The sequence below is a fragment of the Drosophila hydei genome, unplaced genomic scaffold (assembly GCF_003285905.1).
Source record: "Drosophila hydei strain 15085-1641.00,03,60 unplaced genomic scaffold, DhydRS2 tig00008137-arrow-arrow-pilon, whole genome shotgun sequence".
NCBI classification, from domain to species: Eukaryota; Metazoa; Arthropoda; class Insecta; order Diptera; family Drosophilidae; genus Drosophila; species Drosophila hydei.
In genome coordinates this window covers 992,136-1,015,203 of record NW_022045845.1, presented here as the reverse complement: position 1 = coordinate 1,015,203, position 23,068 = coordinate 992,136, and the positions used below count along the sequence as shown (strand labels likewise).

Below are 23,068 nucleotides of genomic sequence, written 5' to 3'. Positions count from 1 at the left end.
TACTTTATTGTGTTTTGTTCAGGCTATTGCAATACGGAACAACGTCAAAAGTCAAGGTACCGCTGCCGTGCTGCAGCCGCGGCCAACGCAGCGACGCTCGCAGAGACAGCGGCAGAAACAGCAATGATCTTGCATTGCTGCTGTTGCTTTGAACTCGATCGCAGACAAAGATTGAGCAAAGCAGGATCGCACATTGTTCGTCTGTTGTTTTTCTTGCTGTTGTTCAACGACTGTATTTTTTTTTTGGACAACAATCATTGGCGTTTGCCCAGCGGCTACACCAGCCGATCCTCGCTGAAATTAAAGGTAAAGAGCAGAAAAGGCAAAAAATATATACAAACAAAAAACTTTAAGGCCGACAGCGTACACGCATTAGAGTTAATTGGCTTCGTCTGCGGCACTGGCTCCAGTCCAGGTGCTTTTGATACGCAATGCTATGGCATTAGCAGAATGTTGCCACATGTGTGTGTATATATGGACATACGTACATACATATGTTTGTATGTATGCATACATGTGTGGCGCGCATTTGTACGCATTTGCCTGATGCTTGTGTCAGTTAGATGAAAATTTATGCGTCACAGCAAACAAAAAAAATTGAACGAATATGAAATTCAAAGTGTTGTCCCGCTGCTGACTCTCGGTTGCCGCGGCATTTTCCAGCGCTTCAGCACTTCCGCTCTGCCAGAAAATCAACTTCCGCTGGCAAACAATTGTCAGCAGGGGGCGGTGGCCCAAGGCGTCGAGCGTCGAGCGCTGAGCGCTGAGCGCGAGGCGTGGGTTGTGGGTCGATGCTGACAATGCCAGCGGCGTTGCTTTACGTAGCAAACGCAGCACAAGAGACGCATATTGATATTGTTGCCAGGATTCTTACGCTTCACTGCACTCACACACTCACCAACACACCCACACCCACACACACACACACATTCAGTCATATAAATTTAAGCTGCTGCAAGCGCATTTCACTTTTGCTTCACTGCTCCTGTTGGCTGTTTTGTCCCTTATCCTTTGGCCCGGCAAACATTTTGTGGCATCTTTGCCTGCTTATTGCCAACCAGCGAATGCCATTAAGCGTTTCAGGTTACCTCCCTTCGCATTAAAAAATTGTCCGCGTATGCATTTCCCAACAATTCCTTCCATTCCTGCGACATTTCATTTCATATTTCTGCCAGCTTTTTCGCTTTTGAATAGAATACAATTTTGCTTCCTTTCGTATCTCGGCTCGTTTCGTACCCTTGCAAAGAGCATTAAGATTTTGTCACGAAAAGTGTAAGGCATTCGAGAACACATAAAGAGCACTGATCAAAGCTACGATTCTGCTCTTCCCAAAGTGATATTTTGCTACTTCTATAAAGTTTATATCTCATAAGCAGCAATTCCAAAAGAAGTCCCTACTCGTATTAAGGCATTGCTTTCAAGCTGCCCGCCTGTTTCCTTAAGGGTATTTCATCTTCGGCAGATTATGAAATTTTGGGTGTTTGGCACGCATTTCTACTTCAGTTGAGAAAGGCGCGTGCTTAATACGTTTTTATTTTTTCTGGTTTTAGGTTTGGTTTTTTTCACTCTAGTCGAGCTTTTGTTGTGTTGAAATTTTCATATTTTCATTTTGTTGATTTGCCATCACAGCAAATATACAAAAATTAAAAGCAAATTATGTGCCGCAAGCAGCTGAAAGCAGACTTGTGGTGACTCTAATCCACAAAATCGGATATCTGCGTTCGCCTGGCCAGTCCGAAACGCACAAAATCTCATATCTGCCAAGTATTTTGAGCAAGCGATTCAAGTTATTTTATGAATATTTGTATAGGCTCTCGAATTTGCATGGTAAGCCATGTCGGGGCTGCTCAGTGCTGAGTGCTGAGTGCTGAGTGCCGAGTGTTGAGTATTGAGTGTTGCGCGTGGGCGTTCTATCAAGGCACTGTATAACGGTATATATATTGCAAAGACCTACCCACCCCCTGCTCTGTCGACTTACTTTCCTTCGTATTTCACTTCATCTCTTTCGCCCCACTACACCTCTTCTTGACATAAATATTTTGTTATCATCGCCGTTCGTGTTGCTGCTATGAAGCAAAGTTAATGATATGTCGCAACTGGGTGAGCATAGGTGTCTGTGTGTGGGTGCCTGGAGACAAGAGCTCTGAGTAGGGAGGAGGAGTATCTGCGTCCGTGCTCCGCATCTGCTGTATGCGAAATTAATTGTAATCTAAGTACATTTCATTTCTGGTTTCTAATTTGTTTCCCTTGTCTTGCATTCATATTTAATTTAGCCCCTTCTCATTGCTAGCAGGAGTAGCCATCCTATTTTGACGTATATTCATAAAAGTATTCAAGCATGTTCGATTCGATTCATGTGTGTGCAAAACAAGCTCTGATAAATCTATTCAAAATAAAATGCGTAATGATTATTCATGCGTAACTTGAAGTTAAAAGCTTTGTTTAACTTAATGAACTTTGAGTTCTTCGCTCCTTGAGCTCTGGTTATGTCGGATTGACTTAATTCATGCGTTCACTTACTGGATACATGAAAAAAGCATTTACATGCCAAAAGTTAAGACTCCAAAGAATCCACAGCTTTTGTGCTGTTTCTTTGCGCATCTTTTGGGCTTGTTCAAATTTGTATAGAATTCAGAGGACTGAGGACAGAGGGTCCAGGACCGGGAACCAAGAACCGAGAGCAGAGCATCGACGACCGCCTGGCATTCAGTTTTATTTGCCAAATTAAAAGGATTTCATTTGCTTTTCATATTTGCATTGGTTTTTATCGCCGCTGCCAGACAGCTGGCTTTGACCAGGCGCCGATTTTCCCACACAATCACCATAAAACCGAATCTCGGCGCCATATTTTCTGCCCTCGGACTTGCTGTTGCGTTCCTCCTCTTTTTATGTTGTGGCAAAGTCGTTGGCAATTGTTATTTATGGCCAAGGAGAAAAAGTAGCCGCAGCAGCTGACTAGCCGAGGAAGCAGGGTTCCAGTCCCAGCCTGGCAACACAGTGTGGCCGTGTGTATACCCAGTTCGATCATTATTTCTGTTGTTAGTATTAATTATTTCTTAGCCTCAGTACTGGGCCTCAAATTGCATAATTTAGTTCTTAAACAGCTGGCTGACCATTGCTCATGTTCTATATGACGCCTGCCCACATCCTTGCCAAGGGACATAGACAGTCGCTTGCAGGCTCAGTTACAGATAACGGAGCTAAGGATGGCAGCGGGAAAGGCCGCAGCGACGTAGGCTGCTGCCTATCTGTCTGCGGTGTAATTCATGGTTGAACTTTATTTACATTCATACGGCTACAACCGAGCCGGCCAAGGGCCGAACAGTTTCCCAGCTGCTCGGAGCATTTAGGCTACAGTTGCAACCACCTGGGCGTTTTGTTGGTTGGTTGCTAGGGCCACAGGTGCTAGCTGGGCAAGCTTAATTATTTGCCGTTGGCTGTGGCTTCGCTGGCTTTGCTCCTTTTCACTGAGCGTTCATTTTGTCCGTGAATATGTGCGTTTGTTGGTTTGTTTACCTCTTTGCTTGTTTATTTGGCAACTCGGTTGCCTTTCGCATTCAGATAGTATTTAAGTCGTATAGAATTCGGTCGGTCCATCAGCTCATCCCTCATTAGGAGGAATGTGCTGCCTTCAGTATATCTGAAAGCGCCTGTCTCTGTTAATATAAATTTAGTGCTTTTTATGACGCCAATTTTGAGTTGCGTCCGCTTTTTTCTTCCCCTCCACTGTGCGCCTGTTGATATGCAATTCTTTTAATCAGCCAAGCAAACATAAATACAGCACGTCGCGACGAGAGTCAAAAATATATAAAAACCATTTCTCATTTGCTATTTGTGTATATTCAACCAAAATTATTTGTGCCGACAGATGCATTCAGATAGTTAATTTGAATGTTTTTTTTGCTTAAGTAATTTTATTTATGCAAACATTTAAATCTCATGTTTCAAAACACCTTTGTTATTAGTATAGTAATAAATCAACAAGCCTTTTAACATTTAGCCTTGCGGCGTTTGCTACCTTCCCGCATTTGCCAGGTCAACGCTTAAGCTGCAAGGGCTTTGGGATCAAGTTGAAAAGGGGCAGATGCCAGCGCCGTTGGTGAAGACTTTTTAAGTCTCAGCTTAATATGCACTTTAGCCGCATATAGTTTGCTTAAAGTAGAGCAGACCAACTCTTATTAGTCAATCAGAAATTAATGTATAAAATATTTTACATAAAATGTAACTGAGAATCAAACTATATTTTTCACGCTGATTAGACTAGACTGCTCTACCTCAAACACCTTCGAAGAAGTCTTATTCTGAGTTATTATATAAGCCAGAATGCATGTATATGTTTATATTGATACCTATATATATTTGTATATATAAATATATATGTATTAAACGTAACACCCTAGAGATGAAAGATGTTCGTTATGTATCTTGCCCATGCTTGGCATGGGTGTTTAAGTACTTTCTTGTATAATCTGATATCATAGTAATGAATTAATAAATCAAGTTATATATATGTGTGTAATAATCATATCCTTTGCCAGTTATGCGCACAGTTTGTTACTTGAAATGTCAACTGTCACGGCGACGAGGCAAATCAAAATAAGGCAAGCAATGAGCGCGAGACCGTTTGGAAGGACTTTTTAGGGACAGGCTCGTGCCAAGATTTGCGCTTGTAAACACTAAAAATGGCCGCGGCGAAGAAAGAGAGAGAGAGAGAGCGAGGCAATATGCTATTTTACCAAATACCCGCTTAGTCTAGAACGTTGTCATTGTCAGCTCGTGTAGTTTGAAAGTGGCGCTTGACACTTGACAAGTCTGATTGATGGCTTGACTGTGACTGCGAGTGAGCGGCAGGATGTTGGCGGAATCGTGAAATTGCTGAAGCTGTGCGTCTTGGACCCTCATCTCATTTAATTAAACTAAATGCGAATGATACGCTTCATTCAAAATCACCCCACATAATGCCCGAATATCGTTTATGCAGTCCACGCAAAAACGAAGAACTGCTAAGAGCTGCTCGCAGACTCAAGTTTCATCTTGCTAAGTACACAAAACAAGAATCAAATGCAAAAAAGACCGTTGCTGTCGTATACATGTTTACGGTCAAAAACAAATTATTTAAAGAAATACATAACAATTTTTAGCCAGACATAGCTCATACACCATTTGTAGGTGTATCAATTTAGGAGATCAAATGATCCATCTGTAGGACTTGTTGATTTGCCACGCCAACAAAACACTGTATATATATATATATAAGTATACATATATAAATATTTGTATAATAGAGTGGCCACCGGACTCTCCACATTTAAACTTCATAGAAAATGTATGGGGATGCTTAGCGCTTAAAGTCTATCAATCGGGCAGACAATTTGAGAATATTGAGTCTTTAAAATCAGCAATTACCAGCGCCTGAAGCGAAGTATCCTTGGACTATTTAAAGTACTTATACGATTCTATGCCGAACAGAATTTACGAAATTATTTCAAGTAAAGGTGGCTTATTATTAAATTACCAATAATGATTATCAGAATTGAAAATTCGAAAAATTAAGTTAAGATTTTCGTTTAATTTGTGATTTTCGCTTTGTTCAAAATGTTGAGTCTTTTCGGTTGATAGATAAAAATAACGATTTTTTAAGGTGTCTCACATAGAAAATTTATTATAAATTTTACATAAAACTTAGAGCGCTTAGTTTTGTTTTGGTTACGCAAGAATTGAGCAATGAATAATAAAAAATATTCGGTTAACGTTATATTGTTATTTTTCTTTATAAATCGTCACTTTCGAAAAAAAAATTGTGAGTCTATTTGGTTGATCGGCATAGAGTAGAGTTACGTACTTGTTGACCTTAAGAATTCTCCCAATACAAATGCAAAAATAGAATTTGTCTTTAAGTCAATAAAACTGAAACTTCAAGTCTTTAGCTTCAATAGAGAGGCAAACAGACGAACAGAAATGCGGACATTGCAGAAAACCAATATACTGTTTTCGTTTCGTGTACGAGTATAAAAAACATTCGTCAAAACACAGTGCAACCTATGCACTGTTGTTTATAAAAGTCCAGAGCCACAGCAATGAAATTTTAATTTGTTTACGTTTGCTGTGACATGTTGCTCTTGGAATGCTGTCCACTGATAAGCAAGCAGGTCGATGTGGGCGCTCTTCTTTTGGAGATAAACAGCCGACCGAAGCGTCTAATTGAACGAAAATTAACTTACAGCCAGCTCAGAATTAATCAATTGAATTTATAATTTGGCCCAAATGAGCAGACGGTGCCACATTAGGGCCTCGCATTGGTGGCGGCCATGCGGCGTATACGCAATTAGACGGCTGAGCATTATGAAAATGGCGGCTGCCATTGGCCGTACAGTGTACACCACGTATATGGGAAACGAAATGAAATGAAATTAAGAAAATATGTTGCACTCTTTTGTGTGGCCCACAGATGTAGTTGCCGAGCTTGCGTTGCTTTTGCGATGGTTGCTGTTGGCAAGTTTTGCCAAGGGTTGCTGCTAGAATTGTCTTTGGCTTTATTTGCTTGTCGCTTGTTGGCTAAGTCTGTGGCTGCCGGCAGTCGGCAGGCGGCGGCTGCTTCCACAGAAGCCAACTTAATTTGCCATAAAATGCCGGGCCGGCACTTGATTTGCTTTGTTGAATTAAAGTTGTTGTAATTGTTCGTTGTGCACGCCGGAAATTAAATGATTTAATGAAATTGCCAACATTCACTTGAGCTCGGCTGCTGGTCCTCGGCCTGAACGTAGTTGGGGAACAATTACAGGGCGATAATGGCGCAGCCCACACATTTTAGTTAATTGAAAAGGTTTTATTTTCGTTTTCAATTGGCAGACAAAGTTTGCCAAAAGGTCAGCATGGGCTGCCCTAAGTGATTTTAAATTACCTGAAATTGTGTGCCTCGAGTTGGCGGACATCTTCGGGCCGGCGTGTGTCCTTGCTGTGACTCCTTCAACTCAAGTTAATTGAGTGCTAATCTGAACGACAGCCGGCAGTCAACCAACGTTTATGAGCTGCTGCCTGCAGCCTGCAAGTCACTGTCCAGCTGCCTGCCCTATATACAGCTGCTCTTCTGCTCCTGACTTTTTTGCTACACTCATCGAGTCCTTCTGCCGTATGCTCCTCACACACTGCCATATTAAAACCTTACACCTTTTTTGTTTTTAATATGCTATGACAACGAACAGGGAAACGTTCCAAGTAAATGCACACAAATTGCGCACAGATGTGAGCACACCCACACACACACACACATGTACAGCCACCCACACCAGATCAGAGCCGCTCACATATGTAAATTAGATACCGGCTGTGCACTGATTGTTGCCAACTGCCGGCTTTTGCTGTTGCTGTTGTTTTGTTGTTGCTTCAGTTTATAATATGGTCGGATTAAGCAGAGTTTGAACAGATAATATTGCCAGAGGACATATTTGTGCAACTCCTTACGAGCAAATCTTACTCAGCATTTGCTCATAAATTCAGACTAAGCATATGAATCGATTGTTATTATAGTCAGAGCGAGGGAGACAGAGAGATATGAATGCAAGTGCTTACTATGAGTATTTCTTGGGTTTGTATGCTCATTCACAAACTGAAAGAGAATATTGGTGTTATGCTATATACATATGGGTGTCCGTCCGTCTGTCCGTATGACCACAGCTATTGCAGCTAAAGACTTGAAATTTGGAAAATATACTTCGTCTGAAGCTAGAAGCGTGATAAACCTGGAAATATTATAACTTAAACGCTATTAGTTCAAGTGAAGTTTGGAAAATATTTTCGCCTAAGATCTGAAAAGTATACTAGATATATCTACGCCTATTGGGGGCATGTCAAATAGGGCAAAACTGTATCTTCCACAATTGTAGAGCTGGATACTTGATTTAAGATATAGATTATATTGCTACGTTCGTAGGGCTATTGCAAACAATAAAAAAATATATCCTTTAAAGATTAAGTGATAAAAACTTAAAAATTCGACAGTTAAAATATTGTTGACTTCCTCTATCGATGCACAAAACAAATTTTAGGGTGTGGCATATCGAAAATACCCTCCAATTTCCTACTTTTGAGCCTTAGGCCCAAAAATTTGGCAATTAATTTACAGTAGACCCTTTCCAGAAATTGCATGTTCACTGGGGGCGTGGCAATTCAAGAAAAACTGTTTTACATTTAGAAACTTAATTAAATTACTATTGATATGGATTTACCAAAAATAATATATATGTATTCGACTCTTCAGAGCGCGTCGAATCGGAAAAAAACAAATCATTCAAGGTTTTGGGGCTGGCAGTGAATGAGTGTTATGCAGTCAGTAGCGCCCGGCTGCAACTTTCTGACTCCCTCGTTATGTACTTATGAAGTTTAAAAGTTAGGCCCAAGGTATTTACAGTCTTGAATTTATTTGAATGGCGACATAAACGAGCTGATTATGAGGTATAAAGAAATATTCCATATGAGGTATAAAGAAATACTCCCTCGTTATGTACTTATGAAGTTTAAAAGTTAGGCCCAAGGTATTTACAGTCTTGAATTTATTTGAATGGCGACATAAACGAGCTGATTATGAGGTATAAAGAAATATTCCATACAAGGGGTTGGGGTTATCAACAGTATGTGTGTGTTTACATAAATAGAGGCATATAATATATATAGATGTACATATATATGTACATAGAAAAACATTTATGAGTTCTATTATATACCGACAAACAGATCAATTGAGTGATCAGCCTTGCTCAATGAATGAAAACCAAAACTAGCTAGTTTTAGCTAATTCAACAGTATTTTTTAATAGTTTACTTACCTAGTATAGTTTACTTACATTGCAGGCCACGTGCACTGCGAGAATGCAGTGCTGCTGAACTGTGTTAGACGGAGGCGATAAGCAGAGCTCGCAGAAAGACAGCGAAAGTCAAGAACAAAACACGCCGACGATTGACAAGCAAAAGAACGTGTGCAACGCAGCCACAGTAGAAGAAGAGAAGAGAGCACGCTCAGATGGCGCTGCAGAGCCGGCTTGGAGCCGGACGCGGTGGCCGGGTAATGAGCTATACGAACTATGCCCTGCTGATGGCCACCGCACTGCTGGTATTAATCTCAGCGCATGTCAAAAGCGCCAAGCTGCATGAGGAGCCACTGCTGACTAGCGTTGCCATTGACAAGCCTGAGCGTGACAACAACAACAATAACAACGACGAGAACAACGAGTTCGTCAAAGAGCACGTGAAAGATGCAGCTGCCATTCATCCTTATCATCAGCACATCCATGGGCAGCACACGCCTCACTTGCATCATGTGTCGCAGCTGAACAAACGTCGCGCCTATCACAGCAAATATAGCATCGAGCAGCTGCTGCACATGCATGTGACACCAAAAGTATCCAATGATATCGACATGGACCCCTGCAAGGCGGGTAAGTAGCCCAGTTGTCTTACAATAGATTCTTAGTGCCCGTTGCAACTGCATAAGCCACAGATTTTATGTAGTCTCTCGTTAGCGCTGTGCGCTATGTATACGTAGCGTATGTGCCACTACGGCCGACTTTATAAGCCAATCGCAAAGCTTTGGGAATTATATTGGCTGAGCAATGTCTTAAGTTTAAGTAAAAGTGAAAAGTCTTGTAAACTCGACTCATATACGATGAGTTTTCCCATCTTCCGCCATTTCCCATTTCCCTCCTGAAAGACGAAGGTGCCACGTCAGCTGCCTCCAATACAGTTAGCTGCAACGTTGAAAATTAAGCGCCATTGTAGCTATCTGAGTGCGCTGCCTCAGATCAACTTGCTCGGCTGCTCAACTCAATTGAATTTACCTCGCTTTTCTGGAACGAAATTGACTGAGCAGTGCCTCCAGAACGAGCATATCCATGTCCGTATCTGTGTGTGGAATAAGTTCGATGAAGAAGACGACGATTGCAATTTGTCTTGCGGCAACTGGGATGCGTCATGGCGCCAGCCAAGTTTTGTCTGCGGGCGCCACTGCCGTGAGTCTGACTTATAAGTATGTGCTCACATCAATTGTCAAAAAGTTGGCTCCATAGAATATACGAGCAAACGATTTCCCGCCTTCGGTGCCATTGGCAATGTACGTATCAAGTGGTTCAGCAAATCGTCAATGTCTCTTGCACAATGGAGCCCATACAAGTACCGGAAAAATTCAAGACTCAAAATATAAATATTTGCATATTCCAAATATGTTATCACTGCATTTATATATTTTGCCACAATCAAAATTGAATTTTACTATAAAGTCGAAATATTTTAGAAACTGAATCGATAATGGAAACTTGAAATATTTATTTAATTTAAGTAGAATAGGATTTGTAGCAGTTGCATATATAAATATTAGAGAAATTTTTATAGTATGATATAATAGTATTATACAAAATATTATATTGTTTCATTTGATTATTCTAGTATAATTAATACAATAAATAATACAAGATAGACAACTCCCTTTCCAAAATTCAATTTTATTTTTCTTGTTTTCTATCTTTATTCGTATTTTTTATATTAAAGAAGAATATTTAGTTTAAATATTAAGTAACAATAATTTAACTTGAATCTCTTATTATTTATCTTATTATATTTTATCACTGCACGTAGTACATTGATATATTTTGCCACAATCAAAATTGAATTTTACTATAAAGTCGAAATCTTTTCAGAACTGAATCGATAATGGAAACTTGAAATATTTATTTAATTTAAGTAGAATAGGATTTGAAGCAGTTGCATATATAAATAATAGAAAAATTTTATAATATATGTTTCATTCGATTATTCTAGTATAATTAATACAATAAATAGTACAAGAGAGAAAACTGTCTTTCCAAAATTCAATTTTATTTTTCTTGTTTTCTACCTTTGTTCGTATTTTTTATATTAAAGTAGAATATTTAGTTTAAATATTAAGTAACAATAATTTAACTCGAATCTCTTATTATTTGTGGTGCACTGTCTACGCATCGTTGCTTCACTGTACTCACAGCTGGTGACTGACTGTCTGGCATTTCTTTGCTGGGCACACTCGAAGGTCGCCTGCCGTCTACTCAATTTGTGAGTCAGACACAGCCACATTTCAACACAAGAACACACGCATACGCCTCTAGTCAAATGTGTGTGTGCGAGTGTGTGTTTCACTTAGGTTAGGGCATGCTCTGGCAAACTCCTAGAAAACTGGCCGTCATTAATCAGGGGGCTGCACATTGTTTTTCACGCGCGCGACTTTGTCATGCTAACAATTAATGAATTGTTTGCATTTCGTAGCCCACAAAAGTGGGTCACATCAGATTTATAATAGATACACACATGCTGACACACACACCCACACCCACACATGCAAGAACCCCGCACTAGAAAGGGAGCCTAATGTATGCAAGTGCACGAAACAACAAAAGGGACGAGAAAAACAAACAAATTTTTCTTGGATTTCTCTACGCAACAAACACGCACAAAAGGAAATTAATTGAATTTTGAAGTGAGCTCAAATCAATGTCCAACACAGCATTAGCACTGCCTAAGTGGAGCAACTGCAATGAATACAGCTGAAACAACAGCAAGAGTCAATGAACTCTTGTATCGAAAGTATCTAATTTCGAAACTCGAAAAATTCTTAAATAGATGTGGTTCAGGAGCGTGCCTCTAATATACTTTAAAGTCTCTTCAAAGTCCCAAAGCACCCAAAATTAAAGAGTATAAACAGCTCATTCTTGATGATTTTTAATCAAGTTTTAACTTCTGCAAGTACTGCCTTTAGCAGGAGTTATATTCACAAAACTCATAAATATATATCATGTTGCCCCAAAGCTTGCTGTGGATGTCTGTCTGTTGAGCACAATTTAGTGACATACAAAGTTTCGCTAATGAGTTTGCGTATTGCGCAATGCATGCAAATTTGATCAAAGCAATGCCCAAACAGCAATTCAGCACCAACTCCAAATGGCGACTTGCTGTGTGGGCGTTGCTGTCTGTATGTGTGTCCTGTTGGCAGTCGGGCTGCAGCTCGCAATCAAACCGCAAATGACACTACAAATGTGAGAATGGCGTTCAAACGCAAGGCAGAAGGCACCCGCTGCAGATAACTAGGCAAACTTGCCGACAGTAATGATAACAACAACGTTCTAGAAGCCGCAAGCAGAGCGACCAAAACGTCAGACTCTGCGGTTTTCAACAGCCTGGGAAGCATAAACAACCTACTCAAGGCGCAAGCGACAGCAAATAATTTGGACCATCCACACAGGCACACACACACACACACTTACAGCCAGACAGAGTGCAGGAACATAGCTCACAGACGAGAGCGAAGCGCTAAATCGCGCCACGCTAACGCCATTCTTCACTGTCGTTGACTTTTTCAGCCATAGAAATAAAGGCCACTTAGCAGGCTTTCCATGTATCGTCCAGACAAACACACCACTCACAAATGGAAGCGGAGGGCGTGTGGTAGGCGGCCAAAGGAAGCAGCCAGCCAGAAGCAACTATAGACATCACGAACTATTCACGGCTCTTCACTGTTATACTGAATAGCGAGTGTACAAAGTTGCATCCTTAACCCATTAAAAGGCACTTACCAGGGTATAATGATTTTCTTGACGTGCTTGTAACGATCGAAAGAACGACTTGGACTGATTTTGTACAGCATTGTGCGTCTGGGCGTCTGTTAGTCAATTAACTTGTCTCAGTGAAATTCTTGGCCTCGACACAGAATGCTAAGAATTGGCATTGAAATATATTTTTTCTTACATCCCCTGAGTTGGCTTTTTAAGCTTTTCAGGGTATCTCCTAGTCGGGCATTCTCGGAGAGAACACAGTGTCTTGTCTCTACCTAATTCGGTGGCTGTGAACGTAAATGTATTTGGTTAGTCGACAATGAGCAATGCAAAGCTATGCAGCAACAGAAAAGCTTCCGAAATCTTAACTTTTCGTTATATGTATCAACATTTTTTTCTTGCAATAATAAAGAATTGACAACTTACTAGAGAAATGCGGTCAAGTCAATTAAGTGCCTTGACTGTCTAAGCTTGCCTAGAACTTATTACTCTCTTATTTACCAAAGAGAAGTTCTTATCTTCTTTTGCTTTCTAAGACCACAACCAAGGACCATAAGTTGCCAACTTGCTCTTCACTGCGATTCCTTTGACAAGAAGGCATTGCATTGAAAGAAAACAAGAGCAAGTTTAATATTCGTGTTATGGGTAGTTTTACTTTAATAAAAGGAGGGACTGAGTGTATGGTATAGAAAATATATACAGCAAAATATTGTATTTAACGTTTGCTGAACTTGATCTTATTAAAAGTTGTTGCAATTTTCCACTGAGCTTGAAGTTACAGCTTTTAGTCCACTAATTAAGGCCGTACTCTTGCTATTCAGAAGTGTATAAAGTTTACCTTGAAGTCAAAACCGAGCTTTTATCAAATTTGAATACACATGCAAGTAAGAATGATAGAAGATTCCATATACTTGCAATCCATGAATCCTGGATTAAGCAGCCCAACGTGTGGAATACTAGCCCAAGGTATACTCTTCATAATAAAAAATGTCTTACTATCATTCGAATGCAGTAAAAGAGAGCTTAACAGTGCTCTAATCAAGACTGCTCGAGAGATACCTAAACCCTGGGAAGAGCTGATATTCCAAGCATAATCACGCGCTCTGAAAAGTTCGCAGCTTAAGTGGGAACTTAATTGATAAATAACTTATAACTTCTTATAGATGGACTTTCTTAATTAAAATTTCAGAGCATGATAATTATGTTTATGGGTATCTGCGTATTCTTTAAAGGAAATCCCACTTTAATTTGAATTTTTACATATTTTGTGGTATTCAATCTACGCTTAAAAATGATAAACATGTGCAGCATATGCTATACGGGAATATTTACTTAAAATTTGAAGTCTCTAGCTTTTGCGATTGTGGCTCGACGTCATGATCAAGAATATATATACTCTGTGGGGTCTGCCACGCTTTCTTCTGCTTGTTACATGCATTTTCAGAAGACTATTTTACCCTGAATTCCCATTTTTAATAAGCTCAAAGTATAAGCAGACTTCTAGCAAATCTCTAGCTGTCGTATTTCAAACAGAGTGAGGACTTGGCTCAATCGTCACAGCGTTTTCTCTTGTACACAAACTATGTATAATTTATAGCCTCTATATAATAAGCGGCAATAAGTATACCGTAATAGCAACACACAAAAACAATTTCATCATGACCTTTATTTTAAGGAATTGTCAGTTTGCTTTAATTGAATAGTTATTTTTACATTGGTTTCTAATTTGGCTTGAAGGGCTTCAGATTAGTCAACTGTGACTTTTCGGCAAACGCAGGCATAGACAACTACTGTCGGTGACTGGAATGAACTGAGTTGCTTTGAAATTTGTGATTGTGTCAACGCAATCTGGAAATTGACATGCCTTGGACTACAGCTCCATTGCTCTGAGCTTATGTTTGAATACCTTGTTCGAGCTGTGCAATTTGGGTGCATTGGTTTGGTGAGATATGTTTGACAGACAGAAGATGCCTTGGTTCAGAATGATGACTAAAGTCTCTCCATCTGATATGCCTCCAAATAACTTAAGGACCATAAAGCAGCAAAGGTAACAAATTTGTCAATTTAGTGTCATGTTCATGTGTTGAAAATTTCATAAAGATCGGACTCAACACAGAGGCTGTTGAATAATTAACTTCCCACAGCGTGAGCCAGGGATATAAATATTTAAAGCAGACGTTGGGGATAGGGTCAAGGGTATTTTCTAGCCGTGTTTTGTCGCACATCTAGCAATATGTGTATATATGTACAGCGTTGCTTTTATTTAAAATCCACTTTGGCTCATAGTTGCAATATGCTCTCTATCGCTCTCTCTCTCTCTCTCTCTCTCTCTCTCTCTCTCTCGTTGTGTCTCTCTCTAAGAGCGTGACAAACATTCAGCAACATGTGTAAATAAAATAAACTTCGTTTAAACTGTTTGCATAATTAATTAATGTCAAAATTGCAGCTGCACATATTCTGTGTGTGTGTGTGTGTGTGTGAGTATTGTTCAGCTAGGGGGCATGGTTCACGCACAATTACAATCCGCTCACACACAGGCACAAAGTAAGCCGACAGACTGGCAGATAAACAAACAATTGCAACAGTTGCACGGTACGAATGGCATGTCAAAGGATTTAGTACGTGTGCATCTGTGCCTGTGTGTGAGTGTGTGAGTGCAGCTTAACCAGCATGTTTCTATTAAATTTAGCATGCATGCTACATGCATATGTAAGTATAAGGCAGACCAGCAGACAGCCAGACAGGCAGACAGCCACGCTGGCAGATGAGAACTCACAGAGCTGCATCATCTTTTTTGCTGCATACTTCTAGGCATTAGCTCTAGCTTTATACATGCTTGCATACTTATATTTTGTGAAATTTATTCTGCATTATGTAAAACTGAAAAATGTGTGTTGTTGCTCCTCTTGAAATCATTGTTTATGCAAATTTTGCATAAATAAGTAAGGATAATACGAGAAGCAAGCTGAAAAGCTGCCAGTTCACTTTCAGATTTTAAGAGGAGTCGAACATGTATATATATATATACATATATATATGTATATATATACTTAAGAAAAATGTAAGCTTGGCTGTGGGAGTGTACTATGCAGATTATAATATCCTTTTGCTAATATTGTTTTAATTGCTTCAAACTGTGGATGTTTAACAAAAACAAAAGCTCTGGCTCAGACTAAGCTGCAATTTATGAGAAGAGCGTCAACGGCTTGGTTGATTTTTGACTTGTGGCAAATGGCAAACGACAGCTGAAAAACGAATTGAATGCGCTTTGCATTGGACACTTTTTTATTTCTTTTGCTGTTGCTGTTGCTGCTGCTGCTGCTCCAGATGCGTCTGTCGTTTGGTTACCAAAGCAAATTGAAAGATCTACAAACTGAATTTATATGCCAAACCAAAATTGAATCAAGCCGGCTCAGCAAGAAACAAAATCCAAACATGCATCTGACAGGCTTTTAAAGAAAATTGCTGTAGCTATTGTTCTGATCAGACAGAGCATATCGATTGCTTTTAATCTAATGAAAAGTTGATCAAATATATTAAAATCAAATTCTGTTGATGATCTTAAATTTGTTATGACATGAATAACTAAAAATGAATTTGTTCTGGCTGAATATGAATTTCTTTTTGTCTCTAATTCTTAAATTGGAACAGATTTTATATTCTAAAACCCTATAGCCTATAGACCTCTTTCAGTCATTGGTGGAGTCTTATTCCTATCTATCTACTCATGTGGATACATGTGAACCAAACCACAAATTCATAGAGCTATTTGGTAATTTAATTTAATTTCTGTTCTCAAAACTATCTTAAAAGAGTTTAGTGATTTAATTCATGCTTTTTTAATATTTTTAAATGTACAATTTAATAATCGTTAACAAGTGCAATATCCCTACTTTGGATTGATTCTCTTGCATTGGGTCTGAAATTTTCGTCATTAGCTTTTCGACATATATTTTTATTTTTTTTGCTTATTTTAACAACTTGCTGGCAAAATATATGTGTGTTCAAAAATAAACTCAGAATTTGCGGCTGTTGTTGTCAGGGCACAATTATCAAATGCAACAACGAACGCCAGACGAAGTTATTTAGAGAGGGCAAGTGGAGGCTGCGTTAGGTGCAATGCGAGTTTATTGAACCCACGGGGCGGCTGCCGGGTAGCCAGCTATATAGTAATAAAGTTCGAGCGAATTGTGTGTAGATGCACAGCATACAAACGTACACCCAGCCACACATACACCCACATACAGTCATGCACATCGTGTGGCCGCGATGAATGTTTTCTAGCCGCATTTCAATTTGTGAAGCTGAGCACAAAGTATTTTGCACTCAATGGCAAAGTTTTCTAAAAATGATGCCAGGCAAAATGTTTTTATGAACGAACAAACACGAACACGCACATTCATATTTCACTTATCTCTTTTGTTTTTATTTTTTGTTCACTCAGCTGTGGACTACAGTTTCTATATTTGTGGTAGGTGTAAAGTGGCCAGCGCTGTGGAGTGCTGAGTAAACGGCCCGCAGTTGTCCATCATAAATCTGGTTGGCCAACTCTGAAATTGGCCCGATTCTGTACGCACTGCAGTTGAATCTACGATTTTCCGTCGCTCACATGACAACTCGAAACGGCAACAGAAATATTAAAGTGAACAAGCGACAGCACTTTGATAAGCCTCTTACTGACATGTAAATGCTAGATGGTCTTCAGTGCATCAGCATAATATTTTCCACTTTAGTTACCTCTTCAAAATGAATGACTATATTGCATATCATATATATATTTCCATTTCACATGAATCAATCACAGAAACTGAAGAGTCATTTATCCATTAGAGGACCTCAGCGGAATTGCCATTCAAATTATTCAATCTGGTCGGATACTCGAATACGAGCAAACTATTTTCCATTATGTGAACACAAGCTCAAAAACACTGCGAAACGCTATTTGTTTATTTTTTTATTTATTTTTGAAATCTGAACAAAGTTAGAGAGTTACAGAGAGCAAAAGGTTTGTTTGACAATAAGCTAAAAGAAAGAGAAAATTCAGAGACCTGTGCATTTCAGGACAATGAAAAACAGAGCACGAGATTGGCTGAAGTTCTAGGTCCATCTGCAATTAACAACTTATATGAAGAATATTACGAGTCAGTAGCTAAGCCAAAAAAAGATATGAATAAAAGCAAAATGTGTGTGGATACCACTGCTTCTGAATACAGACGTATAAATACATGATTTCATTCGGCCAAACATTTGCTGGTTTCATCTATTTGTTTGCTGGGCGCCTATTAAAACATAATTTGGATCTGATAATTTGTGTCTGGCCAATCGGAAAGGCCGCTAGCCATTCAGTGCAAATGAAACACAATTGTTATAGCTAGACGGTTATACAATGGATTCAAATGGATTTCTGCTTTTCATTTTTATGTTATGCGTATGTATACATAACTTCTGGCCAAATGACGTTCGTGTGGAAAATACTGGTTGGCAGTTGAAAGGATCAAACAGTCATCCACAAATCACTTGGCAGAGCAGTTAAATTAAGCTGGCTTGTGCAATCGATTGGACTTTATTTGCACATATCTATATATTGTATTATAGTATTTGAATAATTTTAGCTCATGACACAAGCATGGAGAGCCACAAGCAAAACAATTGGGCAGAGAAGTGGAGCTGGCAATCATTTGAAGGACAGCTCGATAGGCACTTTCATTATTTAATTTTGACCCACAAAAGGTTCGGCGAGGCTGTTCCGTGCCTCTAGTTGGATGCGTACAAGAGGCCGTTCGCTGATGCTGCGATACAGCCTATTGTTGTTGTTGCCATTATATATACTTTATATATATATATTGGCATTTTATTGCTGTACGAGTGTGCGTATATCAGATTATCAGCTGCGAACCAATTGGAGGGTGCGGATAGTTTATTTTTAATTAAATTCTGTTCTCAACGCGTGAAAAGCTCATAAACTGGCAGGCCGCTGCGAAACATTGGTCCAGAAACTGCAACTTGGCAAATGTGTTAACATGTTTGTGGTGGCCATAAAAGGGGTTCCAAGTCTGGCCTCAGTATACACTAAAAGGCAGCTACAGAGCGCCATGCGGCACGTTTCTGCGTCAGTTCGTTAGTGCGAACGTTGCTCGACGAAAGGCAGATGCAGAGACAGAGGCGGGGGCGTGGCTCAAAAATTTAATTACTTTCACTTGTGCGAACTGTTTGTCTGCCGGACGAGCCACCCAGCTAGCCAGCCAGCCAACTGCACGAATAAAGGCACCAGCTAAAGGCATTTAACTTAAATGTAATGAAATTGTACACGGACTGTAAGCTACGCACGTTTGCTCCCTGCGTCTCCTTCCTCTGCGTCTGCCAACGCTAGATTTTTTCTTCTTTTGAATGCCCGTTGGCTTTTGCTCACAGAGGTTTCAGAGGCTATTACTCGAAGACTGCCAGTGCCATCTGCGGGATTTGTGACGCATTATGTGCAAGTTTTCTCGCCTGCTGTGCTTCAAAGTGCATTGGCTTTTCACAGTGTTTCCGTTGCAGATTTCTGCTAGCCTTCTCTTCGTTTGCTGCTCATAGCTAACTTAAATGCGAGCTGAACAATTTCCCATTCGATCTCAGTGTTGGACTCCCTTGAACAGTTTGCAATTGTTTTGTTTTCAAGCTTTATTCAACAAGAATGCATCAGAATTGCTTATCAATCATACGTCATGTTGTACGCCGTGCACGTCGCTGTACACGCTTCCAAATTGCATATGCTATGTAAATATTTAACTCCAAAACTATATTCAACCGTTTTTTTTTTTCATGCTACAAATAAGTTGTACCCTATAGAAATGCCCTGACACTGGGTCGCTGGAAATTGTAATAGAAGCATAAACCATAAGACGGAATCGCTTTAACAGATTGCTGCACGTTCCTCAAGATTATAATGTATATATGCCTTAAATGCTTAATGCTAATATCAAATATCACATAACGGCATAGCACTTGAAAGGGTAAACTGATAGGATTGCTCAGCTGCTATCATTAAATATTTGCACGCAGATAAGTAAATTTTCGCGTGCTCTTTTGGGGACGTGTTGGGAATATACATATGTCTACGTTTGGTCTGAAATAAGTGAAATAGAAATTGTTAAATATAACTCAATTAAATCAAATGCAAGTCGCTTATTAAACAACTTGACTTGTAGTGCTTCGCAATCAAATTTACATTTGCCTTTGGCTAATCAAATTCAATTACTGTTCACATCAAGTATTCGGCCTTGGCTCATTTAAGCCCGAACACACACTTAACGCGACATGTACTTTAATCGAAGACCATTCAGATTGCATTGATTATTTAACGTTGTCCCCATTTCGAGACAGACATCACTTCATATTAATTAATACATAAAGGAATTTTATGAGACGAATCGGCGCAAGTGGATGAACGACTATGGCAAGCTATCTACAAAGATACATTCCTAATTAAGCAGTGACCAAATATTAAATTATTATACTATCTTATTATTATATATGTGTGAGTATTTGATTTCAATATTTAGATTTTAAATAAACTATGCTTAAGGTGTGTGTATATTCATTAATTGATTGCTCTAGAGTGTGAACGAGTATTGCCAACCGATTACAGCAGCCTGCTTTGGATTGATAGATTAATTTCTAATAGACTGTAATAACAGTATCGTACTAATAGCCCATTAAATTAAGAAAGCATACAGCTATGGCCATACACATAGGTAGAACTCGCCACTTTGCTATAAACCTATGTGCTCGGTGAACTAAATTGTGCTGCAAACTGTGGGAAAGTTGAGAAAAGTGTAAAACAACACTTATAGGCAATTGCAGTGCGTATCTGCTGCTGAAGCCTCCGTGTTTTATGTGCACTCCTGCTCCTGCGGCGCAAGTGTTGACCTAGTTGTCAGAGAGGTGGCATTCCCCTTTGGCTTAAAGCTTATTGAATTTGCGGCAGCATTTGCAATAATCATATTGCCCTCAGCTGCTGCATCTGAGATAGGAGATGTTATGCGACTGCACCAACATTTCGCAAATGTGGGTCACGTTAAGCGGTCTCCAAAAGTCAAATACCGTTAACAAATAGTCCTCTGCTTTCATGGGGACTTAACTTGGTTATTTGATTGCATCAATACGAGATTTATTTATAATTTAATGCCTCGAGCTGAGCTGTTTGATAGATTCGTCAGCTTTCTAACATAGATTAATAAACTCTATGAAATATACAATTTACATTATCATACCGAGTGAATGGAATAAAGAAAGCTCGAGTGTTTCAATATTCGTTTTATGAATAATAAACGCACTGATAATCTGACATAAAAGTATATTAAAAAATACGATTACTGGTATTAAATGGTAAGCTTTAAAAGCTGCTTACATTATGTATAATGCTATATATAAGGCTTTATTTTTTATCTACTTATCATGCATTTGGGGCCAACAACCTGCCGTCGAACGCAATTGGCTTTTCTTTATGTTTTATAACAAACGCACTTAATTAATTTTATTTAACAAGCCCCGGCTGATATGTGGCAACAACAAATTCATATTTTCCGTATTAAATGTTATTTTTTGTTGGATGCTGAATACTTTGCACAGGATAATGGCTAACAGTCGCCTCTGGTTATGGACTGATGTTGGCTGTCTGCTGTTGGCCGTTGGTCACATGTGTGTCCACAATATGCATGCGACGCGTATCGCTGCGACGACGAAAGTAAACAAACTGTCCATCCGGTGGACAGTTGCCCACTGCCACACTGATGTGCTGATTAAATGGATATACAATGTCTATCCAACCGCTAGGCAAACAAAAGTCTGTCTGTTGTGCTCCAGCTTCTGGCTCTGGCAACCATCCAGTAGACAGCATCGAACGCATCGTTGTTTGTATAAATTATAAATTACGAGCAGGACGCATTATCCCGGGTTTTATTGAGCCTAGCCAGACAAGCCTTACCACATGAAATTTCAATTAAAATAAAAATTTATGTCTCCTCTGGCGGCTGTCTTGTCATGAACATGCTATAATTAAAGCCATATGTTAGTTATGATACGAGCAGCTCGCTGGCGTGTTCTCTAATTTTCCTTAAATGAAACATCATTTATCTTGCAGGCGGCTTCATGGGTGATATTGCACTGCCCGATGGAGGTCCTGTGGTGGCGCACACACCAATCGACGATGAGGAGATGGAGTCGGAGGAAGACCTTGTGCCGGGTGGGGCGACTGAGCACATGTCAGCGGATGCGCCGGAGCCCACCAAATACAATGCGACCTTTCAACTGGACCTAGAAAAACTAAAGCAGGAAGTCTACAACGAAGGCTTGCAGGTCGAGGAGGAGGGCCTGACGGACATCATACGTAAAAAAACGAAACTACCCAGCGTGGGTTCAGCTGGCCACACAACAGGCCAGCCGCTGACCAAAACCAGTGGCATTAGCAACAATGATGTCAGCCTGGTGAGTTGGCCGAAGGCCTAAGCGGATTTCCGAGCATCACTATTTTTATCTTGTCTTGCAGAGCGCCAACGAACCATTAAAGCCCAGCGCAGAGACCCCATCGGACATTGCGCATCCGCCCAGTTACAAGAATGAGGTGTTGACCCAGCCAGAGAATCAGGTAATCCAACGACATCGCACTGCATCCAATCGAGACCTGAGTTTCGCACCCGCATTGCTGCAATTCAACAAATCACAAGCCCTGCACCGCAATGTGGATGCACGGAAAATACAATCGAACAACAAGGACATTGAGGACGATTCGGGCAATAATTTTGTCGCAGAGCGACGTCAACATATTGTGCCAACATCATTGCCCACGCAAAGATCCACAATGCCCAATGTGTACAGCAATGCTGGGGGCAATGGAATGCACTTGGACGATGATGTCGACTTCTTGCATGCCCAGGGCATAGTGCGAAGGAGGCACAGACGAGGCCCCAAGCCCCGGTGAGTTAGCTAGAGTCTAGTGTCTAGCGCTTTGCCATAATTATTTCCACACACACAGCACCAACAGTCAATGGGCGGATTATGTGAGCAAGGTGCAGCGACTGCGTGAGGAACTTAACCTTCCACAGGGTCATCATTCACACCAGCGCCAGCATCAGCATCAGCATAAGCTTCATAAGAAGCAGAAGCATCGTCAGCATCGTCGAGGTCGAGGTCGAGGTCGAGGCCGCAGCACACCGGCACCTCTAAATATTTCTTTGACGCAGGCGCAGGTTGATAACGGGCAGCGGAGCGAGAATACAAATGACCATAATATTGAGCTGGCAGAAGCTCGAGTGTCAGATACAGAGTAAGTTCACAGTTGCCATTCCATAGTTGTAACCACAGGCACCACATCCGCTTCCGGTACCATTTCCTGCCTGCTGTAAATTACTGGCCATTCAATTCAGAGGTTTGGCCATAAACTTTACACACACAACCGTCATTTTATATACACGCACACTCACACTCGCACAGCCAACCCCAACACAAAATAAAAGTGGCTGG

The 23,068-nt window shown here is 40.1% G+C and overlaps 1 protein-coding gene across 4 annotated transcripts in view; it reads left to right on the top strand.

Moving 5' to 3' along the window:
• The window catches only part of LOC111593687 (dorsal-ventral patterning protein tolloid), a 29,069-nt gene that overhangs the window by 1,026 nt on the left and 4,975 nt on the right, over positions 1-23,068 (top strand). For 3 of the 4 annotated variants that reach the window (XM_023306584.2, XM_023306585.2, XM_023306583.2), the window contains exons 2-5: positions 8,847-9,430; positions 21,690-22,033; positions 22,095-22,522; positions 22,581-22,871. In XM_023306584.2, coding sequence (XP_023162352.2) covers positions 9,016-9,430; positions 21,690-22,033; positions 22,095-22,522; positions 22,581-22,871 — 1,478 coding nt within the window. In that variant the 5' untranslated portion in view covers positions 8,847-9,015. Of the gene's footprint in view, positions 1-8,830; positions 9,431-21,689; positions 22,034-22,094; positions 22,523-22,580; positions 22,872-23,068 lie in introns of all 4 variants that reach the window. The other variant, XM_030225694.1, reaches the window with a different exon arrangement.